The 26,951-nt window shown below is 38.9% G+C and overlaps 3 protein-coding genes across 3 annotated transcripts; 2 read left to right on the forward strand and 1 right to left on the reverse strand.

Annotated features, from left to right (window-relative positions):
- The first annotated feature begins 3,508 nt into the window (after positions 1-3,508).
- LOC116263896 (uncharacterized) lies at positions 3,509-8,315 on the forward strand. Its single transcript, XM_031643712.2, has 2 exons — positions 3,509-6,084; positions 7,686-8,315. The coding sequence occupies exons 1-2, from the start codon at positions 4,048-4,050 to the stop codon at positions 8,130-8,132; spliced, it is 2,484 nt and encodes an 827-aa protein (XP_031499572.1). The 5' UTR covers positions 3,509-4,047; the 3' UTR covers positions 8,133-8,315.
- Positions 8,316-12,247: 3,932 nt separating this feature from the next.
- LOC116265053 (pentatricopeptide repeat-containing protein At1g69290) lies at positions 12,248-15,348 on the forward strand. Its single transcript, XM_031645586.2, has 2 exons — positions 12,248-14,672; positions 14,911-15,348. Exon 1 carries the CDS (start codon positions 12,419-12,421, stop codon positions 14,483-14,485), a length of 2,067 nt encoding a protein of 688 aa, XP_031501446.1. The 5' UTR covers positions 12,248-12,418; the 3' UTR covers positions 14,486-14,672; positions 14,911-15,348.
- A 1,259-nt stretch (positions 15,349-16,607) lies between these two features.
- On the reverse strand, positions 16,608-24,904 carry LOC116264879 (elongation factor Tu, mitochondrial). Its single transcript, XM_031645321.2, has 12 exons — positions 24,447-24,904; positions 23,361-23,436; positions 23,059-23,151; positions 22,876-22,950; positions 22,275-22,379; positions 22,101-22,191; positions 21,461-21,666; positions 20,193-20,276; positions 19,533-19,598; positions 19,395-19,457; positions 18,377-18,617; positions 16,608-17,053 (listed from the first exon to the last, which is right to left on the reverse strand). The coding sequence occupies exons 1-12, from the start codon at positions 24,626-24,628 to the stop codon at positions 16,983-16,985; spliced, it is 1,353 nt and encodes a 450-aa protein (XP_031501181.1). The 5' UTR covers positions 24,629-24,904; the 3' UTR covers positions 16,608-16,982.
- Positions 24,905-26,951: the final 2,047 nt, after the last annotated feature.

Raw genomic sequence — 26,951 nt, forward strand, 5'->3', positions numbered from 1 at the left:
TGGCATGAGATAGATAAGAAATGCTTCATGATGAGTAATGTCTGAAACTCGAAAAGAATTACTACCGTGCTTGTTTAACCCTCCAGACATGCGTTCACATCTCACAAGCATATGAAGGTTCATTGCTACATGGGTGTGAGCAAATGACGCAAACTTGAACAGGATTGATTGAAATAATATGAACCCGAGTCGGACGAGTGGAAGGTGTGAGATCTTCCCACAAATCCACTGACATGAGGTTTCATTCTCTTAAGCCAATCATGAGTGGAATGGTTAGCTGATCCACTTCCCCCTCCCCAATCGTGCGGAGAAGCTTTTGCCGCAAGAAGCAGGGAACAAATTACTTTGAAAAACTAAAAGGCGCCATTACCTTCAGCGTTGAGAACTTCAGACCAGTCAGGTCTTCAGAATGAAGAAGCTCGAACGACTGGGCCCTTCTGGCGGTCCAGATTATTTAGTTCTTCAGACTGAAGAGCGCAACACCAACTCATCCTCCAAGCTTTCGCAGCGTCATGAATCGCACCAATCTCGAGAGTTCAGAGAAGCAAACTTTTGCATTACTGTGGAGCTCAGCCTCTCTGTCTCTCTCTGTCTCTCTTAAAATTTCTTTCTCGAGAAATTCTCAGCAAATGTGAACTTGTGCAAGGAAATACGAAGCAAAATTTTTGATCACCCAATAATATCACAAGAAGAAATTTTTCATAAAATCATTACCTGTGAAAATGTTTGGAAGGGTAACCAGAACTTGATCCGGCTCGAATATTCAATCAAATACTTTAGATTTGCTAGTTCTGCGGTGGTTTTTGTCTGGAAATTGCTCTCTAGTCAATGCTTAGCCTTAGTATTGATGGTTGGCCTCCGCACAATCACGCCACTATTGGGGGCACGGAGACATAAACGGCTGATTGGCATGATTAATGATCCAAACACAAACATTCTCTTGTTACATTCGTCATTTAATCAAGAGACGAAACTTCCAATTCCTTCAGCAATCATTGCTAGCATAATACGAATCCATACCCACCGGTTACCAACCCACAAATCTATCTCTACCATTTACTCAATCCTTTCAATTAGTAGTTTCCTTATATTAATTACCAATCTATATGGAAATTAGATCAACAAGAGGCCTGAGATGCATTCATTGCATCAACTTAGTTTAACATACATAGATTTGTATATATATGTAAGAGACAAAAAGAGAGATTGGTGAACTTAAGCTGTCCGTTAATAGTTCAAACCTCATTTTGGAGTTACAGCGTTTCAAATAAGAACGAAAGATCCTTCACCTGCAAGAAGTTTTACACGCAATCAAATTTCTCGCTCCCACTCTGTGTATATCGTAGGACTCAACCAATTCTTGTGGTTTGCTCTGAATTTCTAGCATGATCGTGCCGTCGAGATTGATGGCAGCTTGGTTTCACAACCAATTCTAGCCGTCCATTTGGGGGATGGTTTAGAACACGGACGTGTGCAACTTGCCAACCTGCAGATTAATGCTTAGACGGAATGTACCAATACAAACTTATGATGTTCCTTCCCCGTAACGATCACGAGAAACGCATTACGCATGGGGGCACCATGAACAGCGCGAAGATGACGATGCTTGTTCATGATGATGATGATGATAAAAACATGACCACATTAATAAAATGATGCAGATGATGAGGAATTCTTGATGCCATGGACGCGTGCACTCCATTTATGATGTCCCTTCAAGTGAACATGGAAACTGCGTCAGATCTAAACGAAAAGAAAGGGAAAATGCAAAGAAAAGGTGACCCGAAAGCTCTTAGTTGTCAAGGACTCGTGTCAGCACCAGAAAGAAAAAGAAGGCGAATCTGTGTGTTGGTAAGGAAAAGACAGTAGATCCTTGCTTTGCTCTGTTACTTGAGTCTGTTCCAATTGAGAGCTTTAAGTTTAAAGTAATCGAGTAATTTGAAACCCGAGTCTTTGCCTTCAACAACACACCCTCCCTGTTTCAATCTCAATAAGAGGGAAAAGAAATCATGGAAATGGTTTTGTTGTTAAGAAAATACGTGAATTTTTTCTGATAAATGGCTTATTCTTATATGTTAAATATATTGACACCAACGATGATCACATTATAGCATCATAGTACAACCCAAAGAAGAACTCAGAAGAAGACTGCCGCGTGAACCCTCTTTCTACCATTGCATGTAGACAGAAGCTTTCTTCCTTTTTTTGTGTATTTAAAGAAAAGTTCTTGCTTTTTCTCTAAAGAGTGTAACTTTCCAATGTTGTCAATATTGGTGCATATGAATCCATGTTAGCTGATACACATATTATCGCCAGTAAACCAATGTTTAAAAGGTTCCATATGGCCTCTTCAAAGTGTCAGCTGTTATAGTATTGACCTATGTATTACTATAACTAATATTAATAACAAATTAATATTAATTTTTTTTTAATCTTTTATGGCGATGTATATTGGGGAGAAACGTCGGGTTTGAGCAATTCCAATGGGATCCGAAATCCGATATTTACAACAATCAATGTTCTTTCGTCTTCCATATTGCAGAGTGGGTTGGTACGAAGGCTCCATTCAGATCTGTTGGGATCCACACCATCATAGTTTGGTTCAGACTAAAATTCAATTAGATAAACGTTAATACGAGTGCCATGTTGTTGATTTCCTACCCTTTTTTTCTGTTCTGATAATGCACTTTTCAAATCCAGGTTCAGATTTTGCATTTGTTTACATCTTGGATCTGGTTTTGGATATATCAATATACAGGCGGTTTTTTATATTTTTCAACGACCTGGGTAATTGGATACTTTAAATCCATATTCCAATGTTGCATATGTTTGTCTTGGATCGATTTTTTGATATACCAAGATGCAGGCGGTTTTGACCTCTTTTTAACGACTTGGGTACTTGGAAAAAATCTTTTATATGCTTAATTTATGGCTCTTGGGAAAATGGTTTATCCCTAGAGACAAGGTGCATAAATTTTTTAGGAAAAAGATTACCGATGTAAAGTGTTTTCGGGAAATCATCCTACTTCGGAGAGAATTTCTATTCAAAATTTTGCATCCTTTGTAAATCTCTAGCGACAAGGTGCCTAAATTTTTTAGGAAAAAAATTACCCACGTAAAGTGTTCTCTGGGAAACAATCCTACTTATGAAAGATTTTCCATTCAAGATTTTGCATCTTTTATTACATGGCAAACAAAGGTTCAGGCCATAAATATCCATACACATATCCTGCCATGCAAATTGACTAAAGTTAAACGTGAATATAATACATCACTAACTACGTGGGATGGCGTCATCCCTCTCACTGTCTTGTACCAACCACTAACGTGCCGCACAAGGTCACCTTCTAAGTGATGTCACTCTAAGGCAACTTCTGTAAGAAATCTCGATCTGTGCATGAACGTCAGGGATTGTTTCAACCACCAACAACGTATGCCGCTGCCACCTTTCTTAAGATACGCATTATAAGGCAACCTCAAGGAGACAAGCAAATCCACATTAATGAGTGCAAGGCAGACCCACCAATTCTCCAGCAAAGAATTGATCGAGTTAGTTGTCTTTCTTTGTTTTCTCATTCTCTTTTCCGGTAGAAACTGGCCGTCTTTGAGCAGCTTTATAATTTGATTTGAAATTCGATCTTGTTCCAGAGATTGGAAAGTTTAGGTGGACGGAGACAACTAGAGAGTTGTTCCAGCCAATGCAGAAAATTCCAACTCAAGTAGAGCACTTGCCATGAATCTTTTCCCTTGGGACATTCTAACGCAGGAGCCTCGAGTTTAACTGAATTTCAGCAACAGCAGGGGTCGCATTGGTATTGGTATCTGCCAACAAAAGCTTTCAATCAGGAGAGACCAAGACAATGGTTGCATTTGGAAATGCAGTGTTGAAATTGGCTGGTAGCAAGCTTTCCAGCAATCCGTAAGGCAGCTCTTTTACGGGAAATTCAGACAGCAATCAGGAATACGGCGGAGAGAAAATTACAAGCTTCAAAGTGCTCCGAAGGTGAAGATTTCTACGTTTGAAAGTCTTGTGCATCCTGTAAGCAGATGGAGCTCGGCAGTAGAATAATGCAAAACGAGCAGACAAAACTGAGGTCAGAGCAAAGCCGCAGTTCAGTGTTTGAGCCCCAGAGAGAACCACAGGAGGGGAATGAGCAAGTACCAAGTCCTCGCGGCTCACAACAACCGGTCAATCAAGAAGCGCCGGAAAAGAAGCTTACACTCTTCGCCCTGCGGCTAGCATTGTTTGAGAAAACAGCTAGTGGAATTGGTGCTCTCGGTTTTATCTGGGCAACAGTTGTTCTTCTTGGTGGTCTTGCAATCAAACTCGAGAAAGTTGATTTCTGGTTTGTCACTGTCCTTCTCTTAGTTGAAGGAAGTAGGATTTATAGCCGAAGCCATGAGCTCGAATGGCAGTGCCAAAATACATGGTCCCTTTCTGATGCAGCAAGATATAGTTCACGAGCATTCAGGTCCAGTTCCGGTCGCCTGGTTTACATGATCAAGGCTCTCTACCGACCGGTTACTTCTACTCTACCATATTTTGATCGGCAGTCAAAATTCACCTCCTCCACACAAGCAAATATGCCTGATGACAGTCAACCACAAATTAATTCTAGGACATGGCCAACATCTGAGGTTCCTCTGCTACCATACGCAGGTTGGGTTTTTCTGTCAAAAAACATAAGCAAGCTTCTCTACTGGTTTCAGCTAGCTGCAGCTATTGCATGTGCATTGCTTTCATTGTTAAGGCTCTGCAAACAAGATTATGGCAATCCAGACACCCCAGAAGCACAAAACAGGGCATCTGCATTGAACATATTCTACAGCCTTGCACTAGCTGAAGCTTTAGTTTTCCTGATAGAAAAAGGATATTGGGAATGGAAGGTGAGCATTACGAAATTCCTTGAGCAAGTTAACGAGCAGTGTGGTTTTGATGAGTGTGGAATTGCTTGGATCCGCCGATTTTTCTACAACGCATACTCAAAAAGCATGGAGGGGAGCATCTTTGATGGCCTGAAGATGGATCTACTGACCTTTGCTGCAGAGCTGCTGCAGTCCAATTCAGTTGATGAGCAGTTAACAGGTGCCCGCATGCTGGTCAAATTCACAGACAGTGCACGGTTCTCTGCTGATGCATTTCGGAGGATTAGCACATCAATGCCAGTTATGGAGAGGCTTGTTGAGATGTTGAGTTGGAGGAACCACAAGGAAGAGGAGATCAGGAAGTTGGCAGCCCAAATTGTGTCAAAGATCACAGGTAAAAAACAGAATTCATTACGAGTTGCTGGAATCCCTGGTGCCTTGGAGTCCATATCATCATTATTATACATGGGCACTGCCAGCATCTCTGATGATGGGATCCTGCAGAAAGGGATAGTTATGGATGAAGTGGACTATGAATATTCTGCTTTCAATCTTCTAGGCTTGCGGATTTTGAAAAAGCTTGCAAATGATCATGACAACTGTGGAAAGATTGGTACAACTAGAGGCTTGCTAACGAAAATTATCAATTTCACACATACTGAAGAAAGGATGCTAAATTGTGGGAGATCTTTACAGATAATGACAGTGGAGCAGTCCCTGAAACTACTCAAGAAACTGACAAAGACAACAGGTGGCACTGGAGAGGTCCTGCGGCAGGAAATTTCAAGCATTGTTTTTACAATCACGAATTTGAGAGATATCCTGCAGTATGGGAAGAGACATACGAATATGCAGCCATTAGCAATAGGTATTTTAGCAAGTATGGCCCTGGACCAAGGTGGACGAGAAAAAATAGGAAGAACAGGTGGGATGCTAGACCTGCTATTGGGTATCTTTTTCAATGAAGAAGCAGTTCAGAGTGCTGATATCATTCAGAACCTGAGCAGTCAAGCCGGAGAAGCACTGGCAATGCTGACACTGGAAAGTCCAAAGAACTGTGAGAGGATCATACAACTGGAATCGGTTGATAAGCTGGTCAACTGCCTTGACAATACCAGACTCTACATCAACTCGGCCAGAATTTTACGGAATTTATGTGCATATGCAGGAACTGATTATCAATATAAGCTTGCTGGAGTTGCTGAAGCTACAAAACCTGTAAGTTCGGTTCTAATTTTCATCCACCCAAAACATTTTGCGAATTTATTGGCATAAAATTAAAATATTTTACTTTTACATCAACGTGTTTTTCGCTTGCCTTCATATTTCTCCTGATACCAGATCATAGTTGTTGCCCTATATTGCCCAACAAGATTCAAACTGAGATGCATGATTATTACAGTGCTATCCTAGCCCATCCATTTTTTACATTTCGTATTCTGTTCTTTTGAATATTCTTTACCTAGATACTTCATGATACTGAAACAATTCTGCCAGTGGATCATAACTATCCCTTAGTTCCAAACATTTAGGCTTTATTTTTTGTCATTTGAAATCATTCAGCTGTCCATATCATGGTTCAGGCCCAATGCCACTTCTCTGCCTCGAACCGTAGGACTTCAAATCTGGCAGGAAATTCCTAATTAAGTTGTTTGTATACTATCATACTTCGATTATGCTAATAGACACCATGGTTGGCAGATAGCACCTCGACATTGGACATATCACGCTTCCCTAGAAGAAAAAAAAGAGATAGCCATTGCATTAGCCAGCCCTGTCCACTACCTTCATCATTTGAGTTGATTCATTATTCTTCTCAGAAATTCATCTTGCCATTTACTTGTTCTCCGTTTTCTGACACAAAACCTCCTGAATGTCTCATCATTTGTGATAAATGCTGCTTCGAGACAAAACTGTTCCAATATCCTATGTGGTTTATTCAATAAGAATAAAAATCTGGATAATATATAATGATTATATATTGGACGTAAAGATCTCATGATCCATCAGGATTTTGTACACTGTGGATCATCCATTTGTGAAGCACTTTCAAAAGCCTACTCACAAATTGGAGCCACATGATTATCTTATTTCCTACTAAATAAATGATGTAGACCACACAAATAAATTCTAACTAACAAAAAGGGAAAACTATGAAAAACTATCTAAATATTCCTATATCTTTGCTATGAAAAGCATGCCCAGAGATAGCATTACATACATAAAGAAAAACAGGTATACTTCAACAATGCATACATGCTACACAGATTCTGTGTTCTCAAGGAAAAAAGTACATATAAATGAAAAATAGATAGACCTCAAAGACAATGCATACTTGCTGTAGTGCCAGATGGATAAAAGAAAGAACCGTCTTTGCTTAATTGCATTGTTCATCACAGAACCAGAACCAAGAACCACCTGCATTTTGCACTGAACATGACATAATCAAGTCTACGTGTTTCCTTCTTAAAAGGCCGATTGCTCTAGTATCTGAACCAAGTCAACAGTTAAAGTTTTCAAAAGAGATAAGAGCACATTGTTCAACTTATTTTGGCATTTTCTCTTGGTTTTTCTTTTCTGCTTCTAATACAAGGCACAAAAATACAGACGGGAAGCTTCATATGACTAAACCCTAGAAGGCCATTTTACTTCCAGAAACCAATGAATTCCTGAAGCCAAACTAAAATAATTAATTCACCACAAAAGCTACATCATAATAGAGAGAACTGCTGAAAAAAACAAATAATCTTCTGTTCTGAGTGTGTCGTTTTCTCATACATCAAACTAAACAACTGTTTCTCCCTTTCTAATTGTCTCAGGTATTGAAGGCCATAATGTCAGCAGAGAACAAATCTCTAGAAGTGGCAATTGGACTTGCCGCCCAAGTGCTCAGGTTAACAGATGCTTCACAGTTTCACATTGTACTTGCATGTGCAGGCATGGACATATCAAGATTAGCAGAAAAACTAGTGCAAGTTCTACAAAATCACCGAAATCCCTCAGCCAAGGCACCAAGGATGAGAAGGTTTGTAGTAGAGCTGATGATAACAATGATGCAGGCAGAGACGGAAAGCAGAGAACTGTTCAAGAAGCTTGAGTTGGAGAAGGAGCTCAAATGTGTTGCAGAGACCACTTCGGAACTTGAATGCTTCAACATTTTCTCAGGCAGTGTAGGCCTGAGCCCACATACTACCCCCCTTCACTCACTTGTACATACGGCACAGGAATTGTTGAACAATGACTCGTCCTGTAATATCGCAGTCTGAAAGATAACAGCAGCAGAATGATGATGTACAGAGAAGTTCAATTTGTTATGCAGCTGAAGAATTCAAGTTTGCTTATGCTTTCAAGATGCAAACTTTAGAGGTTGGAACGCAAAATCCATACAGAGAGTTTGTTTATTAGTACTTTTTCCCAAATAAATAAATAATAAACACTAATATGATGACAATGCCACAAGTCATTCTTCACTTTGGAATGGTAAATCATAGATTGCTTCTGATTAACGATGAATGAAAGTCGAAAAGAATTAAACACGTTTGCTTAATCATCTGAAAACGCATGGTGGTACATCCCAGTGTTATGTATATGATACGTATCGTATCGTTTACAAAATACGATGTGATACACCTCTTGTATCGTAAATAGTGTCGTGCTTGTATTGTATGATATAGACAATACGGGCTGATTTCAAAAAAGGGGAGCATGAATCATCCTTTTTCGAGTTTTTTTTATAAAAACTCGCCCCTTCTTCATTTCCAACCTAGAAATTGTCTCACAGTGGAGGGAAATTATCGATTTCTACCGTTAAATTATTGATTTTCACCGTGAAATCATCGATTTAACCATGGATTTATGCATGAGTGGTTGATTCCCATTGAGAGGAAAGAGGTTTTTTTAAATCATGAAGATGAAAAAGAAGATGGAGATAAGGATGAGAATGAATATCATGAAAATTATGAACGAGAGTCAAGAGTGCTTTCATTTTATATGTATTGACATTGAACATTTTCACAATTTCATTAATAATACGTAACATCTAAAACTTGTTTTTTGATGTGGTATCTCATAGACTTATGGACCTTGTTACTTATGAATCTATTGTTATGAAAATCGTTATGTAATTGTTGACTTGTTGTGCTTTCTAGATTAATATTGTTATGAATTTTTTACAATAATACCCCTTCCTTCACGTTCTTAATTTTTTAAACATTTTGATTGTTAGGGGTATTATTGTAAAGTATTAACTTTTCCTTTTCTTTGTATCCAAACAAGCTTTTTAATCACTTCTTTCCATTTCATTCCATTCTATTCCTTTCCTTTCCTTTCCTTTCTCTTCCATTTCCTTTCCTTTCCTTTCCATCCCTTCCTTTCCCTCCTACCAAACAAATCTCCCTGAAACTCAATCACAGGAATTTTATCCTATGGCGGACACAACTGTTGGCGCTTGTTGAAAGCCAGGACATGCATGGATTTCTTGATGGAGAGATCACAATGCCGCCTCAGTTCATTGAAGATTCGTCTAGTGCAGCAATTGCGAAGCCACTCGTCCCCAATCCCGCTTATCTTGCTTGGAGGAAATAGACCGACCGCTCAAGGGTTGGATCATTGCGACCCTATCCGATTCTGCTTTGCATTTAGTCGTTGGCTTAGACACCTCTCACCTCCAAGGAAATATGGAGCGTTCTTTCTGATTCCTTCTTACGAGACTTGCAGGAACGAGAACTTTGTCTTCGCCGGGAAATATGGACCACGAAAAAAGGTACCACCAATCTGAATGAATACATTTGCAAGTTTAGAAATATCTGCAATGGTCTTCCTGCCATAGGGAAACCAGTAGAAGATGACGAGAAGGTTTTCTGGTTGTTACGGGGACTTGGGACTGGTTACGGAACATTCGTAACAGCCATGCGTAAGCCCCCCGTCCCTGCTTACAAAGACATCGTGCCTCTGCTTCAGAACTATGAGAGACGCAGAAATCTCAGTCATGCTGATGTATCGTCCCTTTCAGCCTAATTTTCTAACCAAGGCCATTTCAACAAGAATAAACAGAATCATCTTAAGTCCAAAGGTAAAGGCCATCAGGGGAATGGCGACCAAAATAAAGATCAAGACAGAGAGGCTCCCAGAAACAAGTACGCCACTTCTCAGCATGTTGCTGGCGGTAAATATCATGGGATGAGATGCCAGATTTGCGGCTGGAAGAACCATTTGGCTGTCAACTGTTACCACCGTTTCACTCACTCGTATCAAGGTGAAGATGCCCATCAGGTATTAGAGTGAGGTGCATGGCGCATGTAACCAGGTTCGATCAGGTGTTGGCCGTTCTTTCAATTGACGACTCTCAAGACTCCGATTTGTTTATTGGTACCGGCGCCTCATCTCATATGACAAACGATGGTGGTAAACTTTTTCAACTTGAATTCTTATCATGGGTTTGATTCTATTCTTATTGGCGATGGGCAATCCATTTCTTTGGTACTTCCGATGCCCATGTGGAGCTGTCCTCCTAAATAGTGGTTTTCATGGATCTTCTTTCGGTCAGCCAATCCACTACTGGTTGTGTTGTTGGGGATAGGAAACTCAACAAGTAATAGCCATCTGGAGTAGGGATCAAGGAAGCCTTTACACCATGGATACTTGTCCAACAGACTTTTGTAAGCAGATTCATGACTTTCTCTTAGCAAACATGGCAGAAATGAGTTTTTTTTTCTTCTTTTAGTTCTTGGCAGAAAATTCATTGGTGTATCTGGTCGACAAAAGATCATGGTTGCTTCAGTTGTCCAATGGAAAGGTTTGCCGCCATCCTTTCATTTCAAATATTGAAATTTGTTATGAACCTCTTACGTTGATCCATGCGGACCTTTGGGGGCCAGTATCAGATATATCTAAACACCGCCACTTTGATTTTTATGCCATTTTCATATATGATCACTCTATATTTAAGTGGTGTTATACACACGTATGGAACAATGATTTTCTTTAGGCCTTAAAGCACTTTGATCAATTTGTTGATAGTCAATGCATCTAATGCATTAATATTTTCAATGCGATGGAAGAAGGAATTCTCAAGGAATGAGTTTACTACATCCCTTGGCTCTCATTAAAGGACAAAACCTCATGTCCTCATATGCATGAACACAGAGAAGACACCGCAACATATATAGAAGCTTGGTATGACAATGATGCTTCATACCAAGGCAGCTTCTTGTGTGTGGATCGAATGCTTTGCTACTGTCGTTTTTCTTATAAAATAGACTGTCGTCTTGCTTGCAGAAAATGCACATTCCTTTTTATAGACTTTACACCTGCGTTTGATGGCAAGAAGTAAGAATATTAGAGAACCGAACCCTGAGCGTCTGCAGAAGCATTCATATTACATACAACGTACGACTAGCATATATATAGGAAAAAGGATGAATCCCTTGTCATTCAACAACATAAGTGAACCAAGACGCAGTAATGCAGAGCAATCCTTGAAATATGCAGTAGAATTTATCTATAGACTGGTCCAATGATTCATTGTGCAGAGCCGCCCAACGATCAATCACCTCTGCAGTTAGGATACAGGGACAAGATTTAAGCTCAATTGTCTAGATCCGGACTCCATGAATCTGTTGGTAGCTACCTGCAATAAGCAGAACAAGTGTTATAAATTGGTCGGAGGCTTACCCTCCAACTGGGTTTGATTCAGAAGAGCAGAACAACTGTGTGCAACAATGAGGCCGGAATGTTCTATTCTAACGGTGAAGGCAGGTATGGGCGACCGCAGGCAATTGCCCACACACGCTCACACAAATTGCCTATATATTGATGCCTCCATAATTTTTACTTATATATATATAGGTGTCCGTTAAAGTTTAGAATTTAAACTAATAGTGCCCATTAGCTAAAAATCTCTGGCTCTGTTACTGCTTCAAGCCTTCAGCTGTGAAGATCACACACTTCAGCCATAAAGCCAACTTTAGCAACCGAAACCTGAAGCCAAACCATCCAACCGTAAGAAAGTAAATTCCTGAATGTTGTTTTCTGTTTCAACAAAAAGAAGAATGGAACAGAATTCCAGGCCATCAAACTGGGAGCTAAAAATGGAACATGAAATGTTTGTTCGTTGCCAACCAATGTTTCTGGAATTTTAATTCCCACGCCGCAAACGACCCCAGTCCCCAATGCGCGTTCGATAATTTCTGACTCAAATGGAATTTCTGAAAAAATAAAAAAAATAAAAAAAGCAAAGAACTACTTATATATATATAATCACAGTTATATAATCTTAAAATATTCGCAATATTGCTTATAAAACCAACGAAGTAACACTTAAATCAGCCAACGAAGTAACACTTAAATCAGCCACGAAGTCGAATTAATCAGCCACAGGTTCCACCAGAATCGACAGAGTGAAGTCAATTTTGATAATCATAATACTGTTTCCTACGAGCTTTCGATCTCCTTAGTCAGAAGCTCGTCCTTCGGAAGTTTTCCGTGTCTCTCTCTCTCTCACACACACATAATGGCCACAGCCTCTAGGCTGCAGCAAGAACGAAGCTAAAGAATGTGGAGAAGGGCTCTCGGCTTCCTCCTCCTTCACCCAACGTTTCGATCCCAACCTTCAATTTTCTCCTCCACCAGACTCCTCTCTTCCAATTCCGACACCCAAGCTCTCTATTCTTTCCTGCAGCCGTCCATTTTTTCTCTTAGAAAGCCTTCTCCTCACAGCGCCTCCGCCGCACACAACCCGGACCAATTACCACCACCCAACCTCCACCAAACCGTAGATAAAGCTGCCCTCGAGAACGAACTCCAAGCTTCACTGGAGAAGCAAAGCATCGATGAAGCGTGGAAGGCCTTCAAGGCGCTCACAGCCCATTCCCTTCTGCCCGGTAAGCACCTCGCCAACTCCCTCATCACAAGTTTGTCCTGCTTCAATGATGCCCACAATCTCAAACGGGCGTTTGCCGCCTTGGTCTTCATTTTGGAGAGGAAGCCAAACATTATAACCGCCGAAACAGTAAGAAAGATGCTAGAAACAATGAGAAAATCGAACATGCTGCTTCCTGCATTTGCTGCTGTTAGATCTATGTTGAAGAATTTGTTTTATATTGAGTTTGGAATTTGGGGACCTGTCCTGGTAGAGTTAGCTAGGAAAAATGGCAACTTGGTCGCGCTGTTTAGGGTTTTGGAAGAGGTTTGCGAGGTAATCGGGCGAAACAAATCATTGGGATTCATGAAACCTGACATTGAGGCATTCAACGCTGCATTGGAGGGCTGCACTTGCGAATCGAGATCAGTTGGAGATGCGGAGGCTGTCCTGGACATGATGTCCGCCATGGGCGTGATGCCGGACGGCACGACCTTCGCGTTGATGGGATTTGTTTATGCTTCTGAGGGTCTTGTCGACAAGATTGCTGATTTGGACCAAATGATGAAGGAATTGGGCATTTCTCCGGATCAGAAGCTCTATGGCAGCTTGATCAGAGGCTACCTGAGGTCTGGGGATTTGGAGGCCGTGGAAAAGGTTGTGCTGTGTGCAGTGCGGCAGCGGGTGTCTAGCTCAGTTCCAGACGGCAATGGGGAGGTGTGCCAGAAGCAAATCTCCTCTGATAGTCTTGTTTTGGATGAAGAAACTTATAGTGGTATTGTGAAAGGTTTTCTTGGGATGGGGAGAATCAGGGATTTGGCTAGGTTGATTGAGAAATCACAAGACCTAGAGCAAGGATCTTTTGGCACTGGCTGCTCCGTGGGATCTGGAATAATTAACGGTTGTGTTGAGCTAGGGATGCTTGATAAAGCACATAGCATTGTGGATGAGATGAATGCACTGGGTGCTACAGTGGGGATCGGGGTTTACACCTCCATTTTGAAAGCCTACTGTCGAGAGCATAGAACAGCTGAAGCAGCTCAATTGGTTGGAGAGATCAGTTCATCAGGGCTTAGGTTGGACGAGAGCAGCTATGATGCTCTAATAGATGTAGCAATGACAACGCAGGATTTCCAATCAGCATTCTCCTTATTCAGAGATATGAGAGAAGCGAGGATGCCTAATTTGAAGACAAGCTATTTGACTATCATGACTGGATTGACAGAGAACCATAGACCTGAATTAATGGCTTCCTTTCTCGATGAAGTTGTGACAGATCCACGAGTTGAGGTGGGCACTCATGACTGGAATTCAATCATTCACTCCTTTTGCAAGCTCGGGAGGCTGGAGGATGCTAGGAGAACGCTTAGGCGAATGGTTTTCCTAAGATTTGAACCAAATGAGCAGACTTATCTTTCTCTTGTACATGGCTATAGCACGGCAGAGAAGTATTTCAGCGTCCTTATGCTGTGGACGCAAATCAGAAAACGACCAGCTATGAAGGAACAGACAAATATAAAGTTTGACCATAATCTGATTGATGCATTTCTTTATGCTTTAATCAAGGGAGGGTTCTTTGATGCAGCTATGCAAGTTGTTGAGAAAGCGCAGGAGATGAAAATTTTTGTGGATAAATGGAGATACAAGCAAGCCTTCATGGAAAGTCACAAGAAGCTAAAGCTAGCAAAAATAAGGAAAAAGAGTTTCAGGAAGCTGGAAGCACTCATTTCTTTCAAAAACTGGGTTGGTTTAAATGCCTGAACCTCCTGTATCTACCATTGTAATACTATAGCTGGATGATAACGACAGAGATACTTTGGGCACCTTACTTTGAAGGATGAAGGAAGTACTGACAGGTAGCACGAAGGATAAAAGCAAAAGGTGCTGCTTCAATGGAACACAAGTACCGAGAATGTTGAGCTCTATCATAAGTGATGATGAGCAAAGGGTTCGTATATGATCTTCTGATGTTAGTTCACGTCATGTGTATGGTTTTTCCTTCAGTAAATGGATTTAACCTCTTACCATGCTTTGAGCATGTTTTCTGGAAGAAGCTATCTAGTGTGAAGTGTGGAACCACCACCTTGTTTTGTTTATTATTTTTTTATTTTCTCATTGCAAAAGAATACTCACAAAATATTCTTCACTGGAGAGAAATCTTGACTAGCTCATGAACACATTTGCAGTACTGGTGGTTGAACTGAAGATAGTCTTACTACCCAACTTGATGAAACATGTAGATGAGGCATTCATATGAACTGGCACCCCATCAACAGCTCAACTAGCGCGAGGGAAACATGAAGAGGTCATACGAATACTCATCCTTTCAACAATACGAGAATTTATAGAAAATTGTAATTCCTGCAATCCATGTCAATTTGACCCAAAAGTTCGTGTACATTTCTTGACAATTTTTGTTAGTGCAGAAAGCATCTTACAGTTTTCGTGTGTGTATCTAAACGTTGTAATTGTTGAGACCAACGATCCTTTTTCGCGTGTCGTACTTCATTGGTGTGCTAATGCTTTAACGTATCTTTCTTCATATATCACATGGACTGTTGGACACAACAACAGTAGGTGCCTACATGGCTGGACACAGGTGCGGGTGCTGGACATGGAAAACATACTTCGGTATTTTCTTTGTTCTTTTATATTGGGGCTTTGATTTGTCTCGAATTCTCAATGGTTTCAAGCTGTTGCATTTCTGTTAAACGGAAAAGGAAATGAAGTTAAAGAAAATAGTTATGTTCGGGCCATTTGATGGCCAGGAAATTCACTGTTAGAGGGTAAATTTTTAATGCCTGTTATAAAAATATTGTGATTCGGTTCGTTGAGAAACCTAGTGTTACATTATCGGTTCAGACTCAGGTTGGGAGTTTGTACCGTAAAATTAAACTCAGATCAATCAGCACAACGTCCAACTTTTATTTTACATGCAATCACGGCTGGGCGTCGGGCTGGGCCGGCCCCGTATGGGCCGGGTTTGAGCCGAGAAAATCCTGGCCGACAGCTAAGCTCGGCCTGGTAAGTTAAAAATATATATATATATTTTTTTTTAATATTATTTTTTTATTCTTAATAAATACATTTTATATTAAAAAAATTAAATTTAAATTGACCGGGTCAAACGGGGCCCAAAACGAGACTCGGGTCGGGCTGGCCGGCCCGATACCCACCCTTAGTTTGGACCACAATCAGGCTCCGATTTAGTTGGGATTAAGATTGCTTATCAAATCTAAGATGCGATTATTTGTTTTAATTGACAAACCAAGAAATTCAATTGCGATGGGATAGATCTCACCACTTACCATCCCTACAGAGATCTTTCCCATGTCTAAACTCAGATTTGGGCTATGATTTGATCCAAGTTGATGATAGTTAAATCAAGGATCAATTTCTTCGCAATACCGCATTATGGGAAAAGGACGAATATTTTCAGATCATAAGTACTCCATATGTACATTATCTTGATAATTGCCTTTTTCACAAATATATTTTGTTTAGATGTTTGAACATCAATTTGATCTTTCCAAGGCTAGATATCAATAGAAAAGAAAACTGCCTATCGAGATAAAATGTCTTTTATGATTACTACATGAGAATATTATACAGCCTTTTTCAAAATAGATGCGATTTCATCATTTTTCCTATTCAACCATACAGTGAAAACTAAATTTGTATACCATTTTGCATCTAAAATATATACTGAAGCATGAACAAATCCAGATCCAACAACGAACCTGCAGCATCAGAAAATAACTAAAACATAAGAGGCTACCTAATGGCTATAGAAACAAGGGGTTTTGTTTAATATGGACCCTTAATTTCCACCCTGAGCCAAACAATTTCAATCAATCACCCAAAACAAATTGTTAACAAAACATTTTTTGTACAACTATAGAGATCTTTATTCTTATTATCTTTCTAAAAAAAGCATCCATGAATGCACTTATCAAGTCCAAACTAACAAAAAAGCAGATCAATACGTGAGGCAACACATCCCACAAATTCGATGTCCAGACTCATAGCATAAATGAAATTCCTCTGATCTCACGATTTCAAAATTGTGAGGAAGTGGGTAGGTTCCGCAATATCATTTTCCAAAAGAGAAAAAACGTCAATCGTTCCTGAAGAATGTAACAGCAATTACCGGAACCTATGTTTTCTGTCCCACTCTGCTACTTGAATGTGTCGCTTCTCCATTTTTGTTTACCATCTGAAATGGAATTAGAAGGAAAAATGGACTGTCATAAACATGTTAGCTTATAACTTTGGACACCACCCCAGCACCAACTGTCCTCCCTCCTTCTCTCAAGGCAAATCTTTGTCCTGCCATAAGAAAATTGCTAGGCATGTTATTCTTCATGCAACACAAGTAATGAAATAATAAGGAAACTCCTTGGCTACAGTAAAACATACTGCATACTGCATAATTTCAAGTGAAAGAAACGGGGGAATCAATGCAAAGTCATTGGCTAAATAGAGAAAACAACAAGTCCTTGCTTAACAGGGAAGAGCTAAATGGCCTAATTCATGCACTCGATTACATCAGAGATGCAACCATGGCTAACACTGGAAAATCATCTTTATTTTGGTTCATAAAGCTGATAGGACTCGCACAGGATTGCAATGATAGAAGGTACAAGCAGGAAACTGAAGCTTCACAAGAAAAGGAAACATTAAGCAGGTAAAATAAGAGGTACAAATCCCATCAAAAAAGTGGCAGAGCACTCAGGACAAAGTTAGTACTGCCTTACGATACGCAAATCAAAAAATGACAAACTGCACCTTTTTCAATCTGTTACAGTGAGTACCACAAAAAAAGGTATATTTCTCAAAAAACAGGAACAAGCTTACATGACATTAGACCCCATCATCCAAGCACCCATCTTTCAACACGTTTCCAGACATGAAGGCAAAAAGTGAGGCATTAAGCCCGCTTTACATAGTCTTTGAGAAGAATATTTATAACTACATCTGAAGAATTACCTCATTATGATGTTCAAACATAAAATGAATTGTTCTCTCCCCATTTCCCCACGTCAAGGATGGAATAGGATCGATCAAGACAAATCAACAGAAAAATGGATGACATTGGAAGTTGAAAAATGAAAGCAGTCTTGGAGGACAGGAAGTCTTTTGCTATATTGTAATTAAAAAAAAAAAAGGAATATAGTGAGTGATGCGCTAAGAACTGCAAGAATGAAGTGATCAGTAGAATCATAAGCTCCATTAACGTGTACAAAGAAAAAAGCAAATCAAGAAATTCAAAGTCCATCTAAGAATTGCGGCCAAGAATGAGGACAACTAAGCTGAGACACAATCCTGTTCTGGTATGTCAATCTTACTTTTTCAAAGAATAATTAATCAGTAATCACCATCTGTTTATTTCTTATGCATTGTCTAATTAATAGCTCAGCTTTGGCCAAGAAGTCAGCCGTCCTTGTGAAGATGATCAGACAATAAAAAGCTCATTAATGGAGCACAACATGTTTGTAATTACTGAAGTTTCTTTAAGCACTTCTTTTTCATCCCACGACAATCTAGTATATGTCAATAATAACCACAAAATGCCCTCAGGATTAACAGGTGAAAGTACAGTAAGATATCTTCCGTAACTTGTGACTTATGAGAGATTAGTCACACGTATACCTGGTTCAAGTGGAACAGGCGATATAAGCTCGAAAATAGCTGTCACATTGTCACCAGGCATCACCATCTTTACATTTTCAGGCAATTCCACCTTCCCAGTAACATCCGCAGTTCTCATGTAGAATTGTGGCCTGTAGTTTGAAAAGAAAGCAGTATGCCGACCCCCTTCATCCTTTGTGAGCACATAAATCTCTGCCTCAAATTTCTTGTATGTCTTAACAGTACCAGGCTTGCAAATAACCTGAAAATATGCAAAGTGGAAGCTCTCAAAAGCAACTCGACGAATGAAGCACCAAACAAGAAGCATTTCCACTTCTGGAAAATGTGATTGATATGGCAACTGCCTACACTTGAGTTTCTCAAAAAAGAGAAGAACGCCCAGACAAGAACTGGAAAGCTAAGTCTGGTCCTGGTCTACTAATCCAGGAACAAAAGCAAATAACATCCACAACCAAGTAGCTCCAAGATAATAGACTTCTTTCAATTCAGCTGCTCTCAACCCACATTATATGGCTAAAAATATAAGGGAAAAGGCAAGATAGTGGAATATACACAGTACAGAGATCCCATACATGGTGACAAAGGTTTAAACGGCCATTCAAGACATGAAAGAAAAAGCTTTTTCCAGTTTATCTATTATTAGAGTTTAACGTAGGTTTACAAGCTTCAAATACGAAGGAATATGGATAAATGAAATTCAAATAAAAATTGAAGAACCTTCCATGACAGAATGGAACCATCCTGATAATACTAAAATGTGCATAAGTTGCAAAAAAGATTAATTTAACTGCTTACTGTGTGTGACATGCAACTTAGTTCAAGCAGCTAAAGTTAAACATTTCATGAGCTTGTTCTTATCAAGCCCCTCAAAAGTAATGTGTTAGGGAAAATATTCTATCAAAAATATAAAGCTACTTTACAAATACAGACAATTCATGATCCAAAAACCTAAGTGGGACCCTGTACATAAATAAGGAAAAAATACAGTATATAATCAATGTCTTTCGTTCTATATTACCTGACCACGTTGCACATCTCCACGTTTCAAACCACGTAAAAGAAGACCCACGTTATCTCCAGCCTAAAAAGAACAAGTCATAAATTATAGCAAGCAACTGAATCACAGAAATTCTAGAGACAATGGGGAAAGGATTACTTCTCCACGATCCAGAATCTTCTTGAACATCTCCACACCAGTGACAGTAGTCTTCACAGGACCAGCCTAGTAGATAAATAAAATTTGAAACTGAATTCCTTTAGTGTTTGCAAATATGGAAAAGGGAATACACACAAATAACAAAGAACCTACGACCTTCATGATCCAGATCTAATATAATCACCAAAATTTGCTCTTAGCAATTTCAGTAAGGTTTTCCCTTGAAGGAACTTCCAAGGCGTTCCTTTGGAAAATTTAGAAGTACAAACTTCAAGATATATAAAAGAAAAAAAAACATAAAATATGAAATAACATGTCAGATGGTATTTTTCTTGCAAAAATATGATAAAAATGCAAAAAATTTCAAAAAAGAGAAGAAACAAAAAGACACATGAAATCAATTCATCAATTGCAAAAAAAAAATCTAAGGAAAAAGTGGGAAACATTCACAATGTTTATTGTTTCAGAGATATTTTGATAACATGTCACGCAACTTTCAAAATTCATTAGTGTTATTAATGATCATGGTCCTATAATACATCATTAACAACTGTGTATAACCAGTTATCTGGTCCAAAAAAAACTTAAGTGCAGCCAGATAAGCCTCAAAAGACACCAAGAAAGCAAATTTAAAGTCCACATTAGATATTGATAATAAACCTGAGTCAATCCTAAAACCTCAACATCCTCTCCAACTTTAATAGTTCCCTGCTCAACGCGACCAGTCACAACTGTTCCACGGCCCTGCATATAAAGAGGCAAAAGGGTTTACCAAAAAAAAAAACTCAACAAGCAGCTATAGTGCCAGAAAAAGAACACTGTCACACCAATTTCACAGTAAACACGGTTGACTTATGACCACATTAGGAAAACTACCTCCTCATTATCAAAACCAAAAAGAAAAAAAGAAAAAGAAAATAAGACATCACACTTTTATTCTTTAACTAAGAAAATTATTACTACATTCACCCCATATCAAACTCCAATAATGCTACAACACATGCCCCATATGAACAAGGATGAGCAGTTGACAGCAATTTATCATTACAAAGTAGTAAATGATTAGCATAACAATGTGCTGAAAATGTAGATCATACGACTCATGACCTGTGCCACAAACTCTCTTTTAGATGCTCACAGAGATCACACAAAGCATCATTTAAACTCTCAGAAGCAAAAGAAATCACATCAAAAAACTATTTTCAGGTGCCCAAATCTTACAGTGCTCATGGAAATCATCTTCTGGTAGACCAACTTCTTACTTGTTAAGTGTGTGAATATAAACCTTCTGCTCATACTAAGCAAACATAAGGGAGAGCCCAGTACACAAAAATGGAAATAATCTACAAGGCTACCTAGATTGGTGAAGAACAGCTTTCTACAGAATTCTAATTTCACCTAACTTGCCAGTAAAAAGCATGTAAAAATCAATGACCTCAAAGGAAATGCAGCCTCTACACTCCATGAAATCATATCCAAAGTATCATGAGAATAGAATGCAACTATGAGGTCTAGGTAGACCAAGGGTAGTCGAAGAACATTATAGCTGCACGTAACTGGACACCTACACATGCACACATCACCGACTCACCATATGAAAAGCAGAGCAAATTATGGGAATTAGGATCACATTTGTGCTGTTCTTAACAAATTCAGTAAGAAATATGTTTGTTCCATATCAACAGAAAGGGAAGAAAGGGAAATAAGTAAATTCTTGATGAAACAGGACAGGACAACAATCATCACACTGGATCATCCTTATCCAATTTGCTTTAACCAAGAAGAATCAATAGCCTCCACTCGCTTCTCAAAATCAAACCTAGAAGAACAATTCAGAGCTTGCACAATATGTCAAGTTTAAATGGTTGAACAAAAAGTGCCCAAGAGGAATTAATCGTGAGATTTTACCAAAGCAAAAGCAAGTTCACCTGAATTGAGAACACATCTTCAATAGGCATGAGAAATGGTTTATCAAGCTGTCGTACTGGTTCAGGTATGTATTCATCAACAGCGTCCATTAATTTCAAAATGGCCTTCTTCCCTATCTCTTCATTTGTGCCTTGTAAGGCTGACAAAGCTGAGCCCCGGACTATGGGAATTTCATCACCAGGAAATTTATAAAAGCTTAGCAGCTCTGGAAGATAAAATGAAGATGTAAGCCATAAGGCAGACTGAATGGGATGGGCTAAAATTCGCATGTCTAAGAACCACCTTAAGCAAAGAGGCAAGAGGGTACAATGAGGCGGAGACCTCCTAAAAGACAGGAATATCCAAACTGCAACACTAATAATCTTCAAATATGATGGCTAAACTAACTAATACTTAGCATAACTGTAAACAACTCTAACAATTTGAGGGTAGACATTACTTTTTTGGAACCTTATCTAGTTTATGGTCATAATTTCTTTTTTCAAATTGCATCTTAAGAACCATTCATTGAACATTAAGTTTAGTGATGATTTGATTTATAATTAGCAATTAACAGTTGGCACAGGGATCATTAACGATTAGCATGACAGCAGAAAGAGATTTGGTAGAATAGCAACAATAGAGTCAGCTGCAAAATACCGCGTAGCTCCATTTCTACAAGTTCCAGAAGCTCTGGATCATCAACTGCATCAACCTTATTCAAGAAGCACACCAGGGATGGCACTCCTACCTAAAACATATACAGTATATAAATCATTTTTTTTTTCACATGAAAAATGGTTCACATTTTTCTATATAAGATGGAGCAGCAACCTGACGTGCAAGCAAAATGTGCTCTTTCGTTTGTGGCATAGGCCCATCAGGGGCAGATACAACTAGTATTCCACCATCCATCTGAGCAGCTCCAGTAATCATGTTCTGCATGTCAGCCAAATCTTACATGTTAGGAAGAAAAATCTAAACAAAATGCTACAAAGATAAAACTATAAATTGAGAACTATATCCACAACTGTTGCCATTTGGTACATTCTGGTACTGGAAAGAATTAGAAAGCCAGTGCCTTAACAGGTTCAGCAAGGGCAAGTACATATGATATTCTACCAAGCAGAAAACGGTAAAAAAAAACAAAAAAAAAAGTAAGGAACAACACTAATTATCAACAAACTTTCGTATATGCGAAAATATACAATTTAACAGTCACTTCATCCCAATTGAACTACTCATACATATCCACAACTTTGCAAGAGCAAGGATGCATCTGATCTAGCATCATTCATCAACAGCTTGAGAAACTCATGAACTCATCAAAAAAGAACAAATACAATAGACATATTATCCTTAATGATTGCAATGAAAACTATAAATGAAATGGGAAACAGCATCAGCAGAAACAAGAAAAACGATAGTTACATACTTTTACATAATCAGCATGTCCAGGGCAATCTACATGTGCATAATGGCGTTTCGCAGTTTCATACTCAACGTGTGCCTGCACAGTCAAAATGTCACTTTTAGTTTAAGCAAAAATTAAACCTTTTTAATAATAACTGAAATGTTCATAAGCTACAAAACAGAATGACTGTAACAATCTTCAGACCGTTGCAATAGTAATTCCTCTTGCTTTCTCTTCTGGTGCCTTATCAATCTCATCAAATGCAACAGCCTTAGCTTTTCCCTCTTCTGCCAACACCTGTGACAACAAATAATAGATAATGAATATATTAAAGACAAATATGAAATTCATTACCACAGACCAATGTGAAGATAAAAAACAAATGGAAGTCAATAGCTAGCCACATCCGATGAGTTGTCAGTTTATGTAAAGAAGAATCTTTTATCATCTAGAAGACTTGAAAAGATACCACAAGATGGAAAACAAAAAGGCAAGGATTGTCTGACCTTTGTGATTGCAGCAGTGAGAGTAGTTTTTCCATGATCAACATGACCAATGGTTCCAACATTTACATGAGGCTTCCTAAACCAACAGTGAATGAATATATATGAGAAACATTAATTTTCCAACTTCAGCATATATATATATATATATATATATATATATATATATATATATATATATATATATATATATATATATATAAAGTGGTGAGTAGAGACTGAATAAAGAAATCCAACTCAACACGCAATTAACGTTTCCAGCTACATGTAATTTTTCTGCTCATGTGGTTGGACAAACTTTTAACATGTCAATTTTGAAGGTGTTTTACATATTATGCCAGCCAATGAGCAACCACCTACAGGTGGGATTTCTAAATTGAAGGAGATATCACAAGTTTAATCCCACCAGTTTGCAGTTCTTGCCACGAAGTTGAGGATTGGTATACTTGACTCTGGGGAGGCAAAAACAAAGGCTTATATATTGAGGCCAGCCAATGTGCGGCCGGTCGTGATTAGCTTAGTAAGAAATAAATAATAAATAACAATAACAATGCTGCGTCATGACATGATCCAGCGGCCTCTGTGGAGTCATTCTCGATTGAACATATCTTAAACCTCTAACAAGTTACTATATTTTCCAGATAGACACTAAAACTCGGAAGTTCATACCCGCAAGATAACATGATAACTATCATACTTACACGGACCTAAGAACATCTAAAATCATGTTTCTCATCAAGAAATAGTTCCACATGGCGACGGGTCAGCTAAAAAGAAGAAAAAGTGTGTAATTAAACAACTCTTCTCTTAGTGAATAGATACATCCATCGCAATAAATTTGGTTTTCAAATTAGTACCATATCCAGGTTCCATGACAATCATCACTGTCGATTATTGCAGGAAACAAAACAACACACAAGACCACATTTCCCCAAAACACATTGCTAAAGTTGAAATCGTCGAAATGAATAACCACCAGAACCATCGTAGGGCCAAACAAGCAACCACTCAATCAACCCGAAGAAGAGAAAAAAAACAAATAAACCACGAAGTTGAGCAGAACCATAAGCAAGGAAGCAACTAGCTTACGTGCGCGTAAACGTCGCCATCGACCGGATCCACCAAGACGCGCAAACAGAATCAACGTTCCAAACCCCATTTTGCAAAAGATTAGCATTTCCCGCAAATTCGCCTCTGCAACACGAGTAAAGGGGAGAGGAGAGATCGATGAGCCTCTTGGCTGAGCGGCTTCGAAGTAAAGAGGACGCCATTGGGGCAAGTGCTGTCTGAGGAAGAGACGAAACGAGACGAGGATCGTCCTAGTCCTCGCAGGAGGCTAGGTTCATGCGAACCAAGAGACAGGAGAGGGTACAGCACCTGAGGATTCAGAGATGGAAATGGAGATTTCCTCTTCGAGAAGAGTAAAAAGGAAGACAGAAATGGAAGTGGAGAGAGAAGAAGGGTTTTGGGAGAACCACTGAAGTGAAGCAGAACGAGGGTTTTAGGGAAATGATGGGAAATGACATGAATGCCCTTGGTCGAGGACATCAACTTCGTCACTCCTGCAGAGCTGGTAATGGACTGAACTGACTGGACTGTCCTCTCTCTCTCTCTCTCTCTCTCTCTCACACACACACACATCAGACGCCTTTAAAACATATTTGTGGGAAATTTTGGTCAAATTTAACATGCTTCCCAATTCAATAATTATATGGTCATATTTACAAGGTTAAACTAAGTAAAAAATATATGTGAACGACAAAAATATGTATCGTTTTGTTCCAAATATAAGCGGTGAGGAATACTAATCTTTTTTTTCTAAATTTTACTTAATAAATATTGACTAAGTAAGAAGTCTCAAAGAAGAAGTTGTCTTTTTTGTTTGGATCGCGCTTTCAATAACTGATCTATATATATATATATATATCATAAATGAAATAGAATACATAGTCCTTAAGTTTCTTCTCTGCAAATCACTTCTATGACGAGCTGCTGGTTGCGTTTTAGAATTTTAAGTTCATGGTAACTTAAAACAAAAGAAAAGGCATGTCATATGTGATCTTGTTCCAATTGCCATGGCCTCATGTCTATATAATGTGTACAAATCGGCAGTAACAAAGTTGCAACTCCATAAGAAGAGCAACCTCTCAGTTCAAATTGGGATAGAAATAAAAATGGGTTCACCACTAAAGCAACAGGTTGAAATTATGGTGTTGATGTTCTCGGTTATCACATTTTCCCTTTAGGTGTCCATTGCAATGCTCCTCTCTTTCATTTCCTTGACGTACAAGATCGAAGTTCTTTATTAGGTAGTATTTGACAACCTCACATCTCATATCCGATGATGTATTAAAAGGTATGCATTATAAGATTCTCAGTGTAAATATACATAGGGATGTAAGTAGCATAGATTTTAAATTCATGCGACATGTGAGCAGGCTTGTATGATTACGAAATGACAATTCCCAAGTCATAATTTTACTTGAAACTGAAACTGTATAAAAATTTCAAGTTTGCATCGTTTGATGGCCTAGAGTTTTCATTCCAGAAGTAAAATTGAAATGTTTCATAAAGGAAGCATGAAACTTCAGGAATGATTGTTATGTCGTCACCGTTGGAATTTCTTCTTGAATTGCACTTTCTCTCTCATCTTTTCTGCTACACTTCTTATAACCTTCCCCTTCTCTATCAGCAATTCTTCACCCAACATGTACTCAAATCAAGACGACCGCTGTAAAGATAATTGATTTACAAAATCAATTGTCCTGATTTCTCTCTCTAGCCTAACCATAAGCTGGGCTTATAGGGAATCTAATGGGCTGGCTTAAACGTTCTACTCTGCATGCTAATCAACTATAAGCTCCATTGAAGCAAAACATGAACAACCCTTATCATTCTCTCTCATCTTTCGTCAACATCCTTAATAAAAATAGTGCATGTTAATGACCAATAACTTGCACAAACAAAATAAAGCCCGAGTAAAAGACAACTTAAATCAATTAAAAGTTATATGTTTAGATCAGTTTCGATATAAAAAGTATCCAAGGACCTTATTTACGGTGATATGGGGTATGAGAACCTTATTGAAGTGCTTGGAAAACTTGTATGCAGGGTCCAGAGAAAAGGTCGGTCCTACCCTCTACACCAAACTACAATGTTGTGGATGCTTGGGTCTAACCACTGTACACTTAACAACCCAGTTTTCACCTTTTCCAAAAAAGGTTTTATTGTTGTTCTTCCCATTTATGGGGGTGTTTTCACTTTTTAGATTTAAAAATATTTTGGTCATTACAACACCTAAGCACTTAGGTGGGTGCTCGGACCCGACTAAACATGTGGTAACACCAGAATACTACTCTCTTTAAAATTGACCATATGCAATGCCCGCGCCCAAGGGGATTGATATGTGGTCATTCTCTGTTTCGGATTCCCATCAACTCTACGTGCTGCAAAAGGAAAAACATTGATATACAAAAAGTGAATAGTAAGGATATCTACCTTAAAACAGCATAAAATAGTTCTAAACCTTGAGTGAATGCAGGAGAGAGGGAAAGAAAAGCTTCGACCTTCGTTCAAATGGTGGGATTAGTCTCA

The sequence above is a fragment of the Nymphaea colorata genome, chromosome 11, assembly GCF_008831285.2.
Source record: "Nymphaea colorata isolate Beijing-Zhang1983 chromosome 11, ASM883128v2, whole genome shotgun sequence".
In the NCBI taxonomy this organism is placed as follows: domain Eukaryota; kingdom Viridiplantae; phylum Streptophyta; class Magnoliopsida; order Nymphaeales; family Nymphaeaceae; genus Nymphaea; species Nymphaea colorata.

Coding starts and splice junctions, on each gene's coding strand:
- LOC116263896 (XM_031643712.2), top strand. CDS start 4,048: ATGGAGCTCGGCAGTAGAATAATGCAAAACGAGCAGACAAAACTGAGG. Junction 6,085..7,685: donor TTGCTGAAGCTACAAAACCT/GTAAGTTCGGTT, acceptor TAATTGTCTCAG/GTATTGAAGGCCATAATGTC.
- LOC116265053 (XM_031645586.2), top strand. CDS start 12,419: ATGTGGAGAAGGGCTCTCGGCTTCCTCCTCCTTCACCCAACGTTTCGA.
- LOC116264879 (XM_031645321.2), bottom strand. CDS start 24,628: ATGGCGTCCTCTTTACTTCGAAGCCGCTCAGCCAAGAGGCTCATCGAT. Junction 23,437..24,446: donor ATGGCGACGTTTACGCGCAC/GTAAGCTAGTTG, acceptor CTGTTGGTTTAG/GAAGCCTCATGTAAATGTTG. Junction 22,380..22,875: donor GACATGCTGATTATGTAAAA/GTATGTAACTAT, acceptor GCTGACATGCAG/AACATGATTACTGGAGCTGC.